At 36.1% G+C, this 19,876-nt stretch overlaps 2 protein-coding genes across 11 annotated transcripts in view; one reads left to right on the forward strand and one right to left on the reverse strand.

Moving 5' to 3' along the window:
* METTL15 (methyltransferase 15, mitochondrial 12S rRNA N4-cytidine) overlaps nucleotides 1–19,252 on the reverse strand; it is a 295,673-nt gene extending 276,421 nt beyond the window's left edge. For 6 of the 10 annotated variants that reach the window (XR_015240948.1, XR_015240947.1, XR_015240946.1 and 3 more), the window contains exons 1-3: nucleotides 19,043–19,138; nucleotides 16,995–17,203; nucleotides 13,269–13,555 (exon numbers count right to left, since the gene is read on the reverse strand). Coding sequence is in view for 6 of the 10 variants with exons in the window: in XM_086677775.1 (XP_086533901.1) it covers nucleotides 13,269–13,538 (270 nt within the window). In the remaining 4 variants the exon portion in view is untranslated. The other 4 variants (XM_086677772.1, XM_086677771.1, XM_086677776.1 and 1 more) reach the window with 4 other exon arrangements.
* A 27-nt stretch (nucleotides 19,253–19,279) lies between these two features.
* Nucleotides 19,280–19,876, forward strand: part of KIF18A (kinesin family member 18A) — an 81,467-nt gene continuing 80,870 nt past the window's right edge. The window contains exon 1 of the mRNA XM_025928553.2: nucleotides 19,280–19,409. The gene's annotated coding sequence lies outside the window, so the exon portion shown is untranslated. The remainder of the gene's footprint in view (nucleotides 19,410–19,876) is intronic.

Genomic DNA, 19,876 nt, shown 5'->3' on the forward strand with positions numbered 1-19,876 from the left:
TCTCTATTTACTGAACTAAAAGAATGACTCTTAAATAAATTTTAAAAATCAGTACATAAAGCTGACTTTTAGACATGGTGGAACATCATTTTTCACAACCACAGAAACATATTTATTTGGGGGGTTTTAACTGGACCAGTGATTTTTAAAACTGTAGTTCCTGACTATCATTTAAGATGAATTTAAAATTTAAAAATCTTTATTCTTATATTTTAATAGTAACAATGTAATAAAGATTCAGCTTCTGGACTACAAAAATGACCAAATTGTAAGACGATAATGTGAAGACATTGGATAGACCAAACAATCAAGTTAAGTAATTGGCCTTATTTTTCCTATGCCCTCTTTGATTGTAAACTCTAATGAAAAAAATTATATTCAGTGATAAAAATGCATTAATTCGCTGGTAAAAAAGCAAGAATATTCTCATGGATGTTGAACTTAAAGGAAAGGGTGGATATACATGCAAGAAATATACAGCACTTATTAAAGATTTCAATATGAAAATTAATATATGTATTATTTACATAAATGTGTACAAAAATACATATATGCAAAATAAGTATTTTAAATAGTATCATATCATTATGAAAAATAAGCATAAACAAGTTATTTTCCTTTTAGTTTTAAGTGACACATTTATATCAAAAACTTTAAAGGAATTGTTAAAGAAACTAACATTTTAGGTATGACTGAATAGCTCATTTCGTTACAAAAGCTTTATTCCTTCATATATACCCAGTAAAAATTTAAAAAGTAACCAGAAAACTTCTTTCTGCATCAATTCTCAACATTTTTTGTAACGAGACACAAGCAAGCATTTTATAAATAACATTAACTATATAAATTCCCATTGAAAACATTATATTAAATTTACCACTGGGTTCCATACTCCCATATGCTCCACCTCAAAGCTCTAAGAGGAATTTCTAAACTTGACAGTCTAAGTAGATGGGATTTACTAATAATACACATTAACATTTTCATAAACGATAAATTTTATTGAGAATATTTGAAAAGAAGGGGCACCTGGGTGGCTCAGTCTGTTAAGCAACTGACTTCGGCTCAGGTCATGATTTCATGGTTCCTAGGTTCGAACCCCACATCGGGCTCCGTGCTGACAGCTGAGAGCCTGAAGCCTGCTTTGGATTCTGTGTCTCCCTCTCTCTCTGCCCCTCCCCAGCTCATGCTTGCCTCTCTGTCTCTCAAAAATGAATAAACGTGGGGCGCCTGGGTGGCGCAGTCGGTTAAGCGTCCGACTTCAGCCAGGTCACGACCTCGCGGTTCGTGAGTTCGAGCCCCGCGTCAGGCTCTGGGCTGATGGCTCGGAGCCTGGAGCCTGTTTCCGATTCTGTGTCTCCCTCTCTCTCTGCCCCTCCCCCGTTCATGCTCTGTCTCTCTCTGTCCCAAAAATAAATAAAAAACGTTGAAAAAAAAATTTAAAAAAAAATAAATAAATAAATAAATAAATGAATAAACGTTAAAAAAAATTTAAAAATATTTGTAAAGAAAATATTTTAATAAATGATCAAAAAATATAAGGATTTAACATTTGTCTATTTTACGTTTACTACTGTTGACTCCCTATAAGACTTTAAATACTTTAACAGTATGTTCATCACATCATCAGGTAGTGTAGCTTTCTATAAATGCTTAATAGTTCAAGTGAAAGATAACAAAATAAATGTCACTAATAAAATATTACATATAATAAGCACAAAGCTAATCATGAAATTCAGTACTAATAAGATTCTTAAATATATGTTAAAGACATATTTTGGAAGTACACATAGAAAAATCTGCAAGTATACAGGCTTTGTGCTGTTAGCTCAGAACCTGGAGCCTGCTTCAGATTGTCTGTCTGTCTCTCTCTCTCTGCCCCTCCCCCACTTGAGCTCTGTCTCTCTCTCTCTCTCTCTCTCAAAAATAAACATTAAAATTTTTTTTTAAAATAAAAATCTAGGGGCGCCTGGGTGGCGCAGTCGGTTAAGCGTCCGACTTCAACCAGGTCACGATCTCGCGGTCCGTGAGTTCGAGCCCCGCGTCAGGCTCTGGGCTGATGGCTCAGAGCCTGGAGCCTGTTTCCGATTCTGTGTCTCCCTCTCTCTCTGCCCCTCCCCCGTTCATGCTCTGTCTCTCTCTGTCCCAAAAATAAATAAACATTGAAAAAAAAAATTTAAAAATAAAATAAAAAATAAAATAAAAATCTGCAAGTATAAAATTTGCAAAAGAAAAATAAAAAAGCGACAAATTCATTTTACTTGCAAGCTTCATATTAGACAATCGTCTATACCTAGAACCATAAAGTAATATAAGAACTGTGCTTTCTTCAAAAAGGTAACTTGCTTTAAAAACAGTTTTATTGTGCTAAAATACACATAAGAAAAAAACTTACCATATTAACCATTTTTAAGTATACATTCAATGGTAGATATTAAATACATTCATAATGCTGTGCAACCGTCACCCCCCTCCACCTACGTAACTTATTTTATCTTATCAAACTGAAACTCTGTACCAATTGAACAATAAATCCCTATTCCTCCCAACCCTTGGCCACTACCATTCTACTTTCAGTCTTTATAACTCTGACTACACTAAATACTTCACGCAAGCACAATCATCTAGTATCTTTTTATGACTGGCTTATTTCACTTAGCAAAATGTCTTCAAGACTCATCCATGCTGTTGAAAACAGCAGAACTGTTTCCCTTTTTAAGGCTGAATAACACTCCCTGTGTATATATATGCCACATTTTGTTTATCCATTTATCCATTAATGAAAACTTGAGTTAAATCCACATTTTAGTTTTTGTGAATAATGCTGCAATAAACATGGGTATACAAATACTGCTTCAAGAACCTTCTTTCAATTCTCTTGCATATATACCCACTGTGTCTCCCTCTCTCAGTGTAATTGCTGAATCATACAGTAGTCTATTTTTAATTTTTTGTGGAAACACCATCTTACTTTCCACAGCAGTTCTACCATTTTCCATTCCCACCAACAAAACACAAGGATTCCAATATCTCTACATCCTTACCAACACTGGTTTTCTGGAGTTTTTTGGATAGTAGCCATCTAATGGGTATGAGGTTAAACCTCATTGTGGTTTTGACTTGCATTTCCCAAATGATTAGTGATATCAAGTGTATTTTCATTCAGATATCATCTTTGGAGAAATGTCTTTTCAAGTCCATTTTGAATTGGGTTGTTTTTGCTGTTAAGTTTTAGAAGTTCTCTATATATTCTGGATATTAAACTCCTATCAGATATATGATTTGCAAATATTTTCTGCCATTCTGTGGGCTGCCTTTTTACTCTGTGGATAGTGTCTTTTGATGCACAATTTGTTTTTTAATTTTCATAAAGTACAATTTGTCTATTTTTTTTCTTTTGCTACCTGTGCCTTTGGTATTATATCCAAGAAATCACTGCCAAATCCAATGTTATAAAGGTTTGTCTTAATGTTTTCTTCTAAGAATTGTATGGTTTTAGGTGTTATATTTAAGTCTTTGATCCATTTTTTGAGTTGATTTCTGTATATGGTGTTAGGGAAGGGTTCCACTTCATCCTTCTGCATGTGGATATACAGTTTTCCAGCACCACTTGTTGAAGACTGCCCTTTCCCTCTTGAATGGTTTTGGTACTTGAATGGTTTTGTTAAAAATCATTTGACCATGTATTTAGGGGTTTATTTCTGGGCTCTCTAGTCTATTCCATTTGTTTACATGCCTGACTTTACACTAGTACCAGTTTTGATTACAGTAGCTTTGTAGTAATTTTGAAGTAACAAAGTATGAGTCCTCCAGTTTTGTCTTTTTCAAAATTGTTTTGACCCTTCAGGATCCCTTGAGATTCCATATAAATTTTAGGACAGATTTATCTATTTCTTCAAAAACATCATTGGGACTTCGATAAGGAATGCATTGCATCTGTAGATTCCTTTGGATAGTATTGACATTAACAATATTAAGTGTTCTAATCCATTTATACAGGATGTTTTTCATTTTTGTTAGGTCTTCTTTAATTTCTTTCAGCAATGTTTTATAGTTTTCAGTGTACAAGTCTTTCACCTCTTTGGTGAAGTTAATTCCTAAGCATTTTTTTATGCTATTGTAAATGTAACTGTTTTTATAATTTCCTTTTCAGATGGTTGATTGCTCACGTACAGTGATTTTTGTGTGTTGACTTTGTATCCTGCTACTTTACTGAATTTATTTGTTCTTATAGGTTCTTTTTCTTTTCCTTTTTTTTTGTTGGGGGGGGGAGCCCATATAGTTTTCTATATATAAGAGCACATCATCTGCAGATAATTTTACTTCCCCTTTCCAATTCAGATAACTTTTCTTTTTCTTGCCTGACTGCTCTAGCTAGAACTCCCAGTACTATGCTGAACAGAAGTGGTGGAAACACTTTGTCTTTCACTATTGAGTATGATGTTCACTGTAGGTTTTTCATTTAAGACTTTTGTTAAGTTAAGGTAGTTTCCTTCTATTTCTAGTATATTGAGTGTTTTATCATGAAAGGGTTTTGAATTTTGTCAAATGCTTTTACTGCACCAATTGAAATGATGTGGGTTTTCTCATTCTGTTGATATTACAGATTACATTAATTTTTGTATGCTAAACCCTCCTTGCATTCCAGGAATAAAGCCCACCTGGTCCTTTTAATATGCTACCTAATTCTCTTTGTTAGCATTCTGTTGAGGATTTTAGTGTCCATGTTTATAAGGGATTTGGGGCTATAGTTTTCTTGTAGTGTCTTTGGTATAAGATAATTCTGGCCTCATAAAATGAGTTAGGAAGTATTCCCTCCTCTTCAACGTGTTTGGAAAAGCCTGAGGTGCTATTAATTATTCTTTAAACATTTGTAGAATTCACCAGTGAAGTCATCAGGTCCAGGGCTTTTCTTTGTCAATAGATTTTCTTATTAGTGATTTAATATCCTGAATAGTAATAGGTCTATCCTTATTTTCTATTTCTTCATGGTTCAGTAGGTTTGGTAGGTTTGTTTTGTTGGTTTTTTGTTGTTGTTGTTGTTGTTTTGTTTTTTAAGCAGGCTTCACACCCAGCAAGGAACCTAACACAGGGCCCTAACCTATGACCCCAAAATCAATACCCGAGCTGAGATCAAGAATCAGACGCTCAACCAACTGATACACTCAGGTGCCCCTAGTCTTGGTAGGTTTTGTGTTTCTACAAATTTGTCTAGTTCACCTAGGTTATCCAATTTGTTGGCATACAACTGTTCATAGTGCTCTCATATAATCCTATTTCTGCAAAATTGGTAGTAATTGTCCCCATTTTCAGTCTCATAATTTGGGCCATCTCTTCCTTTTTTAATTGTCCCTCTAGCTAAGATTGTCAATTGTGCTGATCTCTTCAATCTGGCTTCACTGATTTTCTCTATTGGTTTTCTATTTCCTATATCATTTAACAGTGCTCTAATCTTTAATTTCTTTCCCTCGGCTAACTTTGGGTTTAATTTATTCTTTTTATTTAGTTACTTAAGTTATAAACTTAGATTGTTGATTTGAGATCTTAACTGAAGTATAGTTGACATACAATATTACTTTGAGGTGTACAACAGCAATTCAACATTTATATACGTTACAAAATGCGCTTATATACATTATGGAAGATTTGGCACCTTTCTTGATTTTTAGTGTAAGCAATTTATAAATTTCTCCCTTAGCACAAATTTCACTGTGTCCCATAAATTTTAGTATGTTGTATTTTTTTTCATTCCTAAGTATTTCCTAATTTCCCTTGTGACTTCTTTGATCTTCTTTGACTTCCTAGTTGTTTAGGAGTATGTTGTTTAATTTCCACAAATTCATGAATTTTCCAGTTACCATATGTTCTATCCCAGAAAATGTCCCACGTGCACTTGAGACAAACGTGTATGCTACACGTTTGTGTTCTGTATACATCTGTTAAGCCTAGTAAGTTTACTGTGTTAAAGCCTCTACTTCTTTATTAATATTTGTTCTCGTTATTGGAGAGGCTATTTTGAGTGAGGTATTAAAATCTCTAACTATTATCATAGCACTATTTCTCCCTTTAATTCTGTCAGGTTTGGGGGCACCTGAGTGGCTCAGTCAGTTGAACTCTTGATTTTGGCTCAGTCATGATCCCAGGGTCATGGGACTGAGTCCGTGTCAGGCTCCATGGTAAGCATGGAACTTGCTTGGGATTCTCTCTGGCCCCTCACCCCCACTCTGTCTCTCAAAAATAAAAATAAAAATAAAAATAAAAATAAAAATAAAAATAAAAATTCTGTCAAGTTTTGCTTCATATAATTTGATGGCCTGGCACTAGGCACATGAATATTTATTAATATATAGTGTCCTTTTTAATCTAATTAAAAATTCTCTTACCACCTCAATTTAACTACAAATTAAGCTGAGGGGCACCTAAGTGACTCAGTGAGTTAAGTGTCCAACTCTTGGTTTCAACTCAGGTCATGATCTCACAGTGATGGGACTGAGCCCCACATCAGGCTTCGCACGGAGCATGAAGCCTACTTAGAATTCTCCCCCACCCCTGCCCTCTAGCCCCCTTGCATACACACTTTCTCTCTAAAATAAAATAAAAATAAATTTTTAAAAAATTAAGCAGATTTCAGGAAGACTGTTTAAAAAAATTTACATTTTATAAATTATAATTTACCTTTGTGAATCCAAATTATGCAAACAAAAAAAATTTTTTTAATTAAAAAAAAGTGGGGGAGGCACCTGGGTGGCTCAGCCAGTTAAGTGTCTAACTTCAGCTCAACTCATAATCTCACCGCAGTTTGTGAGTTCAGGCCCCACACTGGGCTCTGTGCTGACAGCTAGCAGGCTGGAGTCAGCTTCAGATCTTGTGTCTCCCTCTCTCTCTGCCCCTCCCCTACTTTTGCTCTGTCTCTCTTTCTCAAAACTAAATGAACATTTAAAAAAAATTTTGAAATTATGCAAAAAAAAAAAAAAAAACAAAGACACGGATGTTGATTTTGAAGTTTTGCACTCAACAAAATGCCTCTGTTCCGTAACTGACTCTGTCACAACTAAATTATATAAACAAATTTACACTATGTAATGCTGTTTTTATCTGTCTTATGTTTGGGATTATTTATTAGAGAGAGAAAAAAGAATTCTGTTGTTAAAAAATGTATGAAAAACAATATTCTATGGCTATACCATGGTACTTCCTAGGGCAGAGAAACATAAAACAAAGGTTTTAACTAGGGAACATCAAATGAACAAAGACAAAAGAACTCTACAGACCACACTGATTTTCAGAAACGTAAGGCAAAAATTCTGCCATTATATAATTCACAGATATCTCATGGCATCATGAGAATCATCCCTGGTATTGGTCATACCAGCTGAAGAGCACCAGCTATTCATATTTCTCCCTAAGGCTACAGTGACATTAGGTTGGTAGGCTGAAATGGCCTATAATAGGAATACATATATCATGAAAATCTGTAAACAAAATAAATCAAGGTTTTTTGTTTTTGTTTTTTTTTTTAACATTTATTTATTTTTGAGACAGAGAGAGACAGAGCATGAACAGGGGAGGGTCAGAGAGAGAGGGAGACACAGAATCCGAAACAGGCTCCAGGCTCTGAGCTGTCAGCACAGAGCCCGATGTGGGGCTCGAACTCATGGACTGTGAGATCATGACCTGAGCCGAAGTCGGACGCTTAACCAACTGAGCCACCCAGGCGCCCCTTGTTTTTGTTTTTAAAGCTACACCACACCCTGACTCTCAGACCAGGCACTAAATATTTACCAGTGTAACACTGGAAGTATCACACTGCAGAAAGTATTTTGATGCAAAGTTCACTTAATTAGCTACTTCATTTTTTAAGATGGAAACATTATTTTTTTCAAATAATTGGTAGAATGCAATGTAAAATAAAAATTTACTTCAAAGAAACCTATACTTTAAAAAATATGGGAGGGGCACCTGGGTGGCTCAGTCGGTTAAGCGTCCAACTTTGGCTCAAGTCATGATCTTGCGGTCCATGAGTTGAAGTCCCACATCAGGCTCTGTACTGACAGCTCAGAGCCTGGAGCCTGTTTCAGCTTCTGTGTCTCCCTCTCTCTCTCTGCCCCTCCCCTGCTCACATTCTCTCTGTCTTTGAGAAATGAATAAACCTTAAAAAAAAAAAAAAATTAAAAAAAATATATGGGAGAGGAAGCACTACATTTAGACAGTCCACTCCATCTGAAATTTTAATAGTCCTTCCTAAAAAAAAAAAAAAAAAAGGCAACTCCCTACAGGAGCTATGGCACTGGTCCTCTCTCTCAGAAAAGTTCCTTTTTTTTTTTTTTTTTTTTTAAATTTTTTTTTTCAACATTTATTTATTTTTGGGACAGAGAGAGACAGAGCATGAACGGGGGAGGGGCAGAGAGAGAGGGAGACACAGAATTGGAAACAGGCTCCAGGCTCTGAGCCATCAGCCCAGAGCCTGACGCGGGGCTCGAACTCACGGACCGCGAGATCGTGACCTGGCTGAAGTCGGACGCTCAACCGACTGCGCCACCCAGGCGCCCCAGAAAAGTTCCTTTTTAAATAATTTGAGGTCAAACAAAATAAACTCCTCCTCTCTGTGACCAATCAGCCTTCAATTGTTTAAGACAGCAAACATATAGTCTCAGGATTTTCTCTTTGATGTTTACTCTACATTAAAGATTATAAAGATTTTCAAGTAAAATATTGCTCCTGATCTTAAGAAAAATCCATTATACAGGGAATAATGAATCTTTTTATAAAGAAAATTATAACTGGTACCAGGACAACTTCAGTAAATCTAGTAATTATGAAATTAATATTAAATGTTAGAATATCAAAATAGCAAGATAATTATTTCGAGTACATATGAAACCAACCTTACAACCTTACTCTGATATTTATCATAATTGATTTTGCATCAGTTTGGATATCAGCTCATTTTCTCAGTCCTTGTATCTACTCCCTCACCAGGGACTAGGCCTGTCACACTGAAGTTGGAATCATATAAAGTCTTGAGTCCAAGAAGCAACCTTAGTACCCAAGGGACATTCTTTTTATTTGTGCCTCTCATCTGTCCTTCAATTTGACTTTTACTCATTCACTTAAAAAATCATTATAAAACCCACCATGTTGTAGGCCTGTGCCAGGCACTGGAGATATAATGGAAAAACAAAAAAACAAAAAAACACACCTATGACTTCATAGAGGACAGTCTGTTAGGAGAAATGTCCACTGAACAAATAATGTCATTAAAAAATTATAATTATCAATTATTATTAACGCTATGAAAGAAAAACATATGACTCAATGAATGTATAACAAGGAGACCTGCCACCTCTGGAGCCTTAGAAAAAATTTGCCTGATAAAGTGAAATTTGACTCAAGACCAGAAATATGACGATAAGGAGACTTCAATAGTGCAAAGGAAACTACTTTTTCAATTCCAGACATATTGGTTTCACCTTTCCTGAACTTTTGTTTCCACCTTTGTTATCTCTTGGTATTTTTTTCCTAAATTTTATTGTATCTAGCTAGCTACCAGCTCTGACCCTTACTATCCCCCCTAATAATAACAGCTAATGTTTATTGAGTTCATACTACTTGGAAGATATCATTATAAGCAATTTACATATGTGAACTCACCTAATCCTTACAATGACCAGGTGGTACGTCATATTTCCCCATTTTACAGATAAAGAATCTGAGGCACAGTCATGATAAGCTACTTGCCCAAAATTACACAGCTACTGGTACTAGTCCTTGCATGTCCATCACCTGCCTCATAACCTATCACTCTCACAGAAACCTCAAGGCACCAAACTAAACTGGCACTACTACTAGGAAAAAAATAAATATCAAGTCTCCTATATCCTCCAAATTGCTACCATCTTCAACTAGGCAGGGTCATGCTTTTTCTCCACTTTTCAGAAATTAGGAATGAAAAACTGACCACAGTAGCCAACACTAAACCATCTCCAGAAGCAAGAAAAAATTTTTACAATAATATATTCTTACAAAAAGTTATTCACCCAGAATATGAAATAATGGAAACTTGCCAAGGAGAAAGAATTATAATTTATTCAATCCCTTCTATACCTCCCAAAGGAAAAGAAGAACTTTTTTTTTCTTTTAATCCAAATTTATAAATATTTTGCATGTATTTGCAATAGTAATATAAATTAATAACAGTAAATTGGTTATGATATAGAAGAAATTCCCCTAAATTAGCCTGAAGTAAGCAACTTTTAAATGTTAAAGAAAAAAAAATTACTATTAAATGAACAAGGCCTCATTGAAAACTATATTTAGATATTTTTAAGGTTCCTGTTATGATCAAAACTTTCATTTGTTAATTCACCATTGAAGGTGATGTGAAAAACAATAATTATGTGGGTGATTGATACAAGTGAGTGTATGACTCATAGTTTGCAAAAGAAAATGATTTGGGGGAAAAGGCTCAGGAAGAAAGAAGCAAATAATGGATTCTGGAAGAAATGAAGACCTTTCCTGTCCAAGAACTGTCACCAGTTCTTTATTACTTGAAGATTAAGGGAATAGTGAATAAAGCTGTCTGCCAGACAGCAGAAAAGGTAAGAAATAACGTTGTCTCTAAATGTACCTCACATGAAAATTTTCAAATATAACATTCATAAAATTAAACTTTCTATAAAAAGTTACCAGAAAACCCAACTCAAATCAGAACAATGGAAATGTCAAAATAAACCAACATTACATTTGTCAGGAACCTGAACAAATGAAACAGCAAGATAGGTCAAGTTGTAAAATTGTCTCATTTTATTCCACTTGGTTTTAGAACAAAGGCAGATCCAATACTGATTTAGTAGGAGACTTTGTGGGGTTTATTTTTGTTTGGCTATTTTTCTACTTTAGTTATTACAAAATAAATATTTAGTTTTTGTTACTAAGTTTCAGCAAATTTATACAACGAGCTTTAGTTTCTGGTTCCAGAGGTCAAATTCAAGCCACTAAATTCAGTTCCACTTTTTTACTAACTGCCCCTTCCCTTTCCTATAGATCTCAAATATATCATATATATTTACATGTACTTTTTCTTAGACTCACATTAAGGTATGGGTATTAATTGCTATCCTTGCATTATGAATCTTTACAGAAAATGAAGAGAATTTCATTTTAAGTCATATTTAACAGGAAGTTTGATCCAATTTTTTAATTTATATTTTCATGTATACTTTAGAGTCCCTACTATATGACAGCATTAACCTAGATGCTTTGTACACATAATCTCATCTAAGAATACTGGATTTACCTTGTTATATATATACTGCCTAAGGATAAGATAAATGAATATTTTTGTGGTAAAGCAACCTAAGTCATATTAATGATGGCTTTCACATGAGCAACATCCACCCATTCCAGCATACCTTATGTGTATAGCTTAGAACTTAGTTCATGAAAACTATCTGATGTAACTTGAGCATGTCTCAAAAATAAATAAATAAATAAAAAATAAAAAGAGCTGTGTGTGTGAATGTATGTACACACTTGTGTGTTAGATGACAGATTCAAACCTAGGAAGTCCAATTATAGAATCTTTGCTCTTAACCATTAAGCCACTATATCCTGGAAAAGAACCAAGGTGTGACTTCTAAACGTACATAACTGATTTAGGGAATAGTAACTTCTAAAATAAGAGATCATATTTCTGAAGTCAGTAAGCTAAGTATCAGCATTAGGTTATAAGAACACATCTGATGAAAATTTACTATGACAAAAGGGTTTTTTTTTTTTTCTCTCTTGTGAATGAGCTTAATTTCCAGAAATTCTAGCTTTATCATATTGGATATTATATTACCTAACATTTTTGTGATCTCTTTATAGAGTTTAAAGCATTTTTGTATCTAAAACCTTATATAATCCTGCCAGCAACACTATAAATAAGTCAAGTATGATGGTTAATTTTATGTCAACTTTGCTGGGCCATAATGCCCAGACATTTGGCCAAACATTATTATTCAGGATGTTTCTGTCAAGGTTTTTTTGGGGGGAGTGAGATTAAATTTTAAATTACTGGACTAAGTAAAGCAGATTACTCTCCATAATGTGGGTGGTCCCATCCAATTAGTGAAAAGCCTTAATAGAACAAAGACTGACATCGTGAAAACAAGAAGAATTCTGCTAGCAAATTGCAGACTCAATTTGGACTCAGATTTCTTACTTGGGTCTCCAGCCTGTCAGCCTACTGTACACATTTTGGACTTACCAATCCTCTTTAACTGAGGATTGCTATTCCTCAGATAAATTCCTCAGATTCAATTCCTCAAAATCAATCATTCAATCTCTTTTCCACCTCACGCATGTGTGTGCACACACATATGTACTCACATACATGCACATGTACATACACATATACATGCATCCACACAAACACACACATCCTGTTGGTCCTATTTCTCTGGAGAACTCTAAATCAAAAAGCCAGGGTAGTTGAAAAGTCTAACAAAACAAGAAAACAGGAATTCATATCCTTATCTTTGTCTATAGTTATTCTTAAAAAGATACTAAAATTCTCAAGCTATGCTAGAATTGTTTTCATACCCAAACCACTCAGCCAATGTAATGTTCTTTTTCTTTTAAAACAGTTACTTGACAAAACTAATCAACTCCGTAAAACAGTATGGCAGATCCTCAATGAGTTAAGCATAGAATATCATATGACCCATCAATTCCACTCCTAGGTATATACCTGAGTGAAAACATATGTCCCTACAAAAACTTGTACATGAATGTTCATAACAGCATTATTCACAGTAGCCAAAAAGTGGACACACAAATGCCATCAATTAGTGAATGGATAAAAAGGATGTGGTATATCCATAAATGCAATGTTGTTCAGGGAAAAAAGAAATGAAGTACAGGCACATGCTATAACATGGATGAATCTTGAAAACATGCTAAATAATACAAAGCAAATGCAAAGGGCCACATATAATATGAATCCATTTATATAAGATTTCCAGATTAGGCAACTCCATACAGACAATAATAGATTAGTAGTTGTCAGGAGCAAAAGGAAGGGGGTCAATGCGGAGTGAATGCTAATGGATATGGGATTCCCTATTGAAGTGATGAAAATGTTCCTGAATTAGATAGTGATGATTGTACAACCTTGTGTATATACTAAAATCCACTGAATAATATGCTTTAAAATAGTGAATATTAAGATAAGTGAATATCTCAATTTTCAAAGTGTTAAAAATTAAAAAAACTAATCAACTTACCTGGCCTTTTTGTGGTGCCAAACAACGAACAACTTCATCCACCATTACTGGGATATGTAATTTAGTCATAGCTTCAAAATCTCCATTTTGAGATCTATGTAACTCCTGAGCTCCAGTTTGATCTGTTTGCTCCTCGGCTTCATATTCATTACATCTTTCTGTTGTAGCATGTATTTTTTTTGGCCAGATACCTAAATTAAATATGCCAGATTCCAACCAGCATGAATGAAATTCTTTATAGATTTTACAAAAATATGGGTATCGAAGCATCTTGTAGGTCAACCAATCTAGAAAAAATTAAAAATATCATGATTTTTGGATTTTTAAAATATGTAATTTTGTATAACTTTTTAAAATGGCCTGGTAAACTATTAAGACCATTAACATGTTAATTATTAGGAATGTAAAAACTGCTTATTAAGTCATCATTTTTCTGAAATATACTTTTTTTTAATGTTTATTTATTTTTGAGAGAGAGAGAGAGACAGAGCACAAGTGATGCAGGGGTAGAGAGAGGGGGAGACACAGAATCCAAAGCAGGCTCCAGGCTCTGAGCTGTCAGCACAGAGCCTGACATGGGGCTCAAACTCATGAACCATAAGATCATGACCTGAGCCTAAGTTGGGCACTTTAACTGACTGAGCCACCTAGGCACCACAGAACTATACTTTTCTAATTTTAATTAAGTCTAAAGAACGGATTCAGTGCATTAGAAATGTTTATTTGAAAAAACTATCTGGATGATTGAAGGGATTATAAATATTATCCTATTTTAGGGTCAGGTAGTCTTTCATTTCAAGCTCTTCTATTTGTTTTTTCTCATAATGCTAAATCTTCATCTTTAATTTAACTTTGAGGAACTGTCCCTGGAAAAAGCTACATATGTTTATCTAAAAAGAAAGAAACGTAAAACTGTGAAACTCTTGCAGACTTGTTATGAATATGCTCTGACAAGATTGTCTCATGATGGCCTGTATCAGCAAAACATGTTTCAATTTAAATTATAACTTTACAGGGACACCTGGGTGGCTCGGTCAGTTAAGCACCTGACTCTTGATTTCAGCTCAGGTCATGATCTCACAGTTGTGAGATCGAGCCCTGTTTCAGGCTCTGCACAGACAGCGCAGAGCCCGCTTGGGATTCTCTCCCTCCCTTTCCCTCTGCCCCTACCCTGCTTGCTTGCTCTGTGTTTCTCAAAAATAAACAAATAAACACTTAAAAAAAAAAAAAAGCTTCGGATATCTATAAAAATAAATAAATAAATTTTAACCTTATAAACACTCAACTGAGCCTACTTTGGCATTTCGTATTCACCTTTGTTCTAACTGTCTGTCCTTGCCCCCAAAAAACGAGAAAATAAATATTAAGTTCCTTAACTGTCTCACACTTGTTCCTTTTTATTCTGCAATCTGTAACTCTTAAATGCAGAGGGAAAAAGTATGTAAATATATTAACAGAAAACGTTTTAAAAACATTATGCTTTTTATACAGGTTGTAAGCAATGTTTTTAATACTATTATAGTAAATGCAGAGTTAACACTGTTTTTTAGTCCTCATAGATTAGGAGTTATTTAAAAATAAGATAACACCTTTTTTATCTACAAAAGCAAATGCACACTCAGTGCTTAGTGTTTTCTGAAAAAAAAAAAAAGTGAATGGATGGATAATTCTACACAATTAATGTTTTTAACAAAACTTGCTTTAGGAAATTTTGCCTGCCTGACAGACCCTACCAAAAACCACATTCTCAAAATACTTCGACACATAAATATCCACCTCCAAAAAAGAAAAAGAAACATAAATATCTTGTTTAAATATGCCTTCCCTTCCTTTTGCAATAGAAAATGAAAAATGATGTTGAAAAGTTGACCACACGTAATGACTAGAAAAGAAATACATTTATATTATATAAATATAGTATCAACAAGATGTTACCTTAAAAATACGCCAACTTTACCTAAGGCATAATCTACAGAATTTTGTGGCAAACGTGACACAGGAAAAATATTGGGGGGGGGGGGTTAAATGTTTTAAGTAAAGTTTTCAATGTTCACCAGTTTCAAATTAGTCAAATTATTAATTATGCCTCATTTGTTTCAGAAAAGTTATACAGGGGCACCTGGGTGACTCGGTTTAGCATCCAACTATGGCTCAAGTGGATGGTGGGTTGTGTCCCAGGTAGGGCTTTGTGCTGACAGTGTGGGGTCTGCTTCAGAGTTCCTGTTTCCCTCTCTCTCTGCCCCTCCCCCACGCATGTGCACCGCAAGGGTTCTCTCTCTCAAAAATAAACATTAAAAAAAAAAAAAACTTTAAAAAAATAAAAAAAGAAAGCTTATACAAAGTAAACCCTACTACCCTCAAAACCTAGTGTTTCTAACATTTTTCAAAATAGAGGCTAACATTTATTAAGCACTTACTAAATACCACTAAACTCATTCTATCCTTACAACTCTTAGAGATAGACAGTATAATTATTTCTATTTTACAGATGAGAAAAACAGAGAAGTAATTTGCCAAAAGGTCACATACCTAGAAAGCCATAAAGCTAGAACTGTATCCCAAGCCTTTAATCTTAGCTTCTATTTTACAAACATAGCCCACTAGCTCTATTTAATGCACCCATGTAATTGCATGGCACTTTAATTATACTGACTGTATATTTGTTGTATCTCATGGATTACTTTTTCTGTAAAGAGCCAATATCTCATTGCTTAATCCTATATCCATATTTTTATATTTAAATATATACCTAGATAAATGTATGATATATATTTAAATAGACAGATATACATACATCTATACATCTCTATAATATTCCAGTACAGGAATCAGAACCGCACAGGAAAAGCAAGTAGAATAGAAAAAAAAAAGCTTCCTTTGCCAACCGTTAATTCTTTTCTTTTTGCATTCAATTTATATGTATTTACTCAACTATGTTTCAAGTACAAAGCCTGAAGATTTTATTATGCAGCAATTGGCTACTAACGTGGGTTAACATGGAGAAAGGACCTCAAATAATCTTCCTCTTTGGTGGTTTCCTTGACTATCTCCCAAGAATGGAAGGGGACAAGCTCTAAAGGAGGATGTTCCTTTCCTTTCCGCAGCCCAGTGTCCTACTAGATAACCCAGAGCGCTCATGCAGTTGGCTATGAACCAAACACTCTACAGGATTTAAGATCCTTTAAAAGTTTCCCTCTGGTCACAGGAAGGAAGCGGAGAGACGGGAAACCGGCCGCTCGAGCCAACTCTGGTTTCCTAGGTAAGTCTTCTAGCTTTGCCAGCAAAGTTCAGTCTCAGCTGTTGAAAGCAGGGAATTGGCCAGGTTACTCTTTAATTGTGGGTACAGAAGTGATACCTTTGAAAACTACTTCCTCAACGGTGCCGTTACCGTCTTAGCACTCAGCTTTCCCAGTGGAGAAAAACGTTCGAAAACTTAATTCCTAAGGCCAAAAACCCAGCCTGGAGGCTGGCAGCCGAATGGAGACAAACTGAAAGAGGTTCTAAAGTTCAGGAAGAATGCATCCTTTTGCCTAAGAATTATACTCGGAGGAGGGAAAACTGTTCACAAACTTCTGAACTCAGGATGAGTGAGTGTTTAGGAGGGAAAGCGGGAGCAGGGGCATGTTTCCTTTTGTCCTGGGCGAATTCAGCGACCTCTGGAAGTTCCCCCAAAGGCTTGGGGTGAGCTCCAAGAGAGCTCCCGGGACTCGGGCACCTTCTCCTCACCTGAGGCACGAAGAATTCACTGTTGGCTTCTAACTCGGGCCAGCGACGACCACTACTATGGTGCCAGAGAACACGAGTTGGCGCACGTCTAGGTCCCAGCCTTGGGGGAAACTTGCAAGGACGGACAGATCGGATCCACGTCCGCCCCAGCAACCGAAAACCGTCCGCCTTTCGTTCCGCTCTTTTCAGGCCCCAGCTGACAAAGGGTCCTGCAGGCGCGAGGGGGTTCAAATAGCGTTCCTGAAGAGGGGGCGGAAATAAGAACCTACCACTGCCAGGTTTAAATTTATTTTACTTTTTTTTTTTTTTAATGTCTGAATCAACTTTAAACCTAACTCCATTTTATTCTTAACTCCACTCTATTCCGTTTACTATGAGCCTCTGTTAAATTTCCGTGTTCTATTGTAACACATTATACTCCCAATTTCTAACAAAAGGTGGGAATTTCTGTCTCCTTTAGTCCTATGTTTTTATGGTTTCGGTTCTTTTTCCTTCATTTCGTTACAAAATACACTAGTCTCATACTTTGTTTTATTTCTTGATGTCTTGCCAAACAGAAGCCAACTGGCAGAGTGATGGCATTTATTGGAACATTAAAGTTTCTTTGCTTTGATTACACAATACTTTAAGAATATAGACCTCATCATCTAAATGTGCTAAATGGCAACTGTAAGGCAGAATTTAAAGTTAAATGTAAAATAAGCACTTAGATTAGGTGTGGAAACACCTGTTAGCAAGGCTTATAATGTGGTGTCGAAATAAATGAAATCTAAAACACTTTTTATTCACCAATGAATGCAATTTTACAAGAAATTGGTTTTAAAATACCTATTTTCAGAATAGATTAAGTATCTTAAGATCACTTAACCTAGAAATTATTTCTGAGACAAATGCCTCATTTCTGAATTGGCTGGTTTGTACAGTTAAATTTCCTTTAGGGATCTTCTGAAAACTTGTTTTTGTTTTTGTTTTTTAAGTAAAATAAATTGTGCCTGTATCTCATGGCTATTTTGAGAGTGAAATAAAATAACATATATAGAGTTAACAAAATGCCTGGGACATCAAGTATACATCAAGTACTATAGAGTGAGTACATATTTGAAATAAAATAAGAAGACTTCTCAATTTTATTACCAAACCCAGCACCACACAAGTAACTATTGCGTTAGCTAACATATATGTAATATAGCCAGCAATTAATATCTTTATTGATGCACTATCCAGAGTTCAGAAACAATCATATAACATGCATCGTATACAATACACTGTGCTTCTGATTTTCTTCAAAAGGAAATAAGTGTCCATAATGTAGAAGTTTTCATAATTGTTTCACTTATAATATTCTGCAATGTGTTGTGCCATCCTATTTATTATGGTGATAAGTTCCATATAAGAATATAAGCTCCAAGAAGGCAGGGAATTTTTATTTATGCTATTATGTCCCTAAAGTCTACAATCAGTAATTGCAGAATGGATACAATAATGTTAATATAAAGAATAACAATGACATTCAGATCATACTATTAAAAACATCCTGACAAATAAAATGGACTTATCTTAGCAAACATATTTACCTTTTTTTCTGGTATTTTTTTTCTTTTTAAACCGTACATTTTGAAATAATATCTACAATCTAGGACTTTAAAAAACACTGCATCCAAAAATGAACTAAGCCAATAAATTTAAATGAATTTATTTTGTAAAGTCCTCATCCGAAAGGAATGTCAAAAACACCAAATAGTTTCAGTCAGCAATAAAGGGAGTAGGCCTGGGAGTCCTGAGAAATAAAGCCTAGGACCTCAAACCTAAAGCTCTGGACTTTCAATTAATTGAGGCGAATTGACCCCAGTTCGGTTTAAGTGAAAGTGGCTGAAAGGAACAGGTCCCTACACCTTCCAGAGCATGGGACCTGTGCCTTGGAGGCCTCACTACTCAATAGAGAAAAAAAGATAAACGTTCAGAATCCATTAACCCACACCCAACAGGCTCCGCCTCTCCCCCAGCAGACTGCACAAGCCAACCCCTGCCCGCTCCCGTCTCACTCACACCCTGAACCCAAGGACCGGGCCCTGCGCCCGCGGCTCTTGAAGTGGTCTGAGGATCCCAGGTGGCTACCTCCCACCTGCAGCTGCGGTCTAGCCCCGCCCACCTCGGCCAACGCCTCCGGAAACAGCCGTGCCCGTTGCCCTGGCGACGCGCAGCAAGGCCGGTTCCACAGAGCCGCGCGGCTGAGACTACTGGCGCCAAGCTACCACGCGCCACGGCAACGTCCGACGTGATTGCGTCACGAAGTCGGCAGCCAATGAAACGAGGTGCTGGAAAAGCTGGATTGGGTTTGAATCTTGTTGCCGAGTTTGAATCGCGGTGAGGCGGACATCGAAGTGAAGTGTCGCGGTAACCTTTGGTGGACTAGAGGTGAGTGAGAGGCACGTGAGGAGAAACTTCTCGTCTCGGGAACGCTTCTTTTCATGGCCTGTCTCGCTGGAAACGGAAGGCTCCTGCGGCCGCCTGAGGAGAAGACGGGATGGGCTTGTTGACAAACGCCGAAGGATTGAGTGGGGGGTGGGGGGGTAGGGAAGGTGGGGGTAGGGGGCGGGTAGTTAGCGTCCCCGGGGAGAAAGTGAAAGGAAGAGGAACTCGAGTCCCAGCTAGAGCAGGGCTCTACCTGATCGGGAGCCCTTCACTGCTCCACAGGAAGGGCAGAAATCTCCTGCCTTAAATTCTGAGAAAGTCGGAAGTTTTAAAGGGCATCCTGGCTCTTTCCCTAGACTGGCAGAGCACTTTAATTGCCTTGCACCTTACAGTGTAAAGTTCGTTCCGGACTCCAAATTCAGAATGTTTTAATATACAGTTGTAAATGTAACTCTGAGCTTAACTATGTA

The sequence above is a fragment of the Puma concolor genome, chromosome D1 (assembly GCF_028749965.1).
Source record: "Puma concolor isolate L17-30 chromosome D1, mPumCon1.1.hap2, whole genome shotgun sequence".
Lineage (NCBI taxonomy): Eukaryota > Metazoa > Chordata > Mammalia > Carnivora > Felidae > Puma > Puma concolor.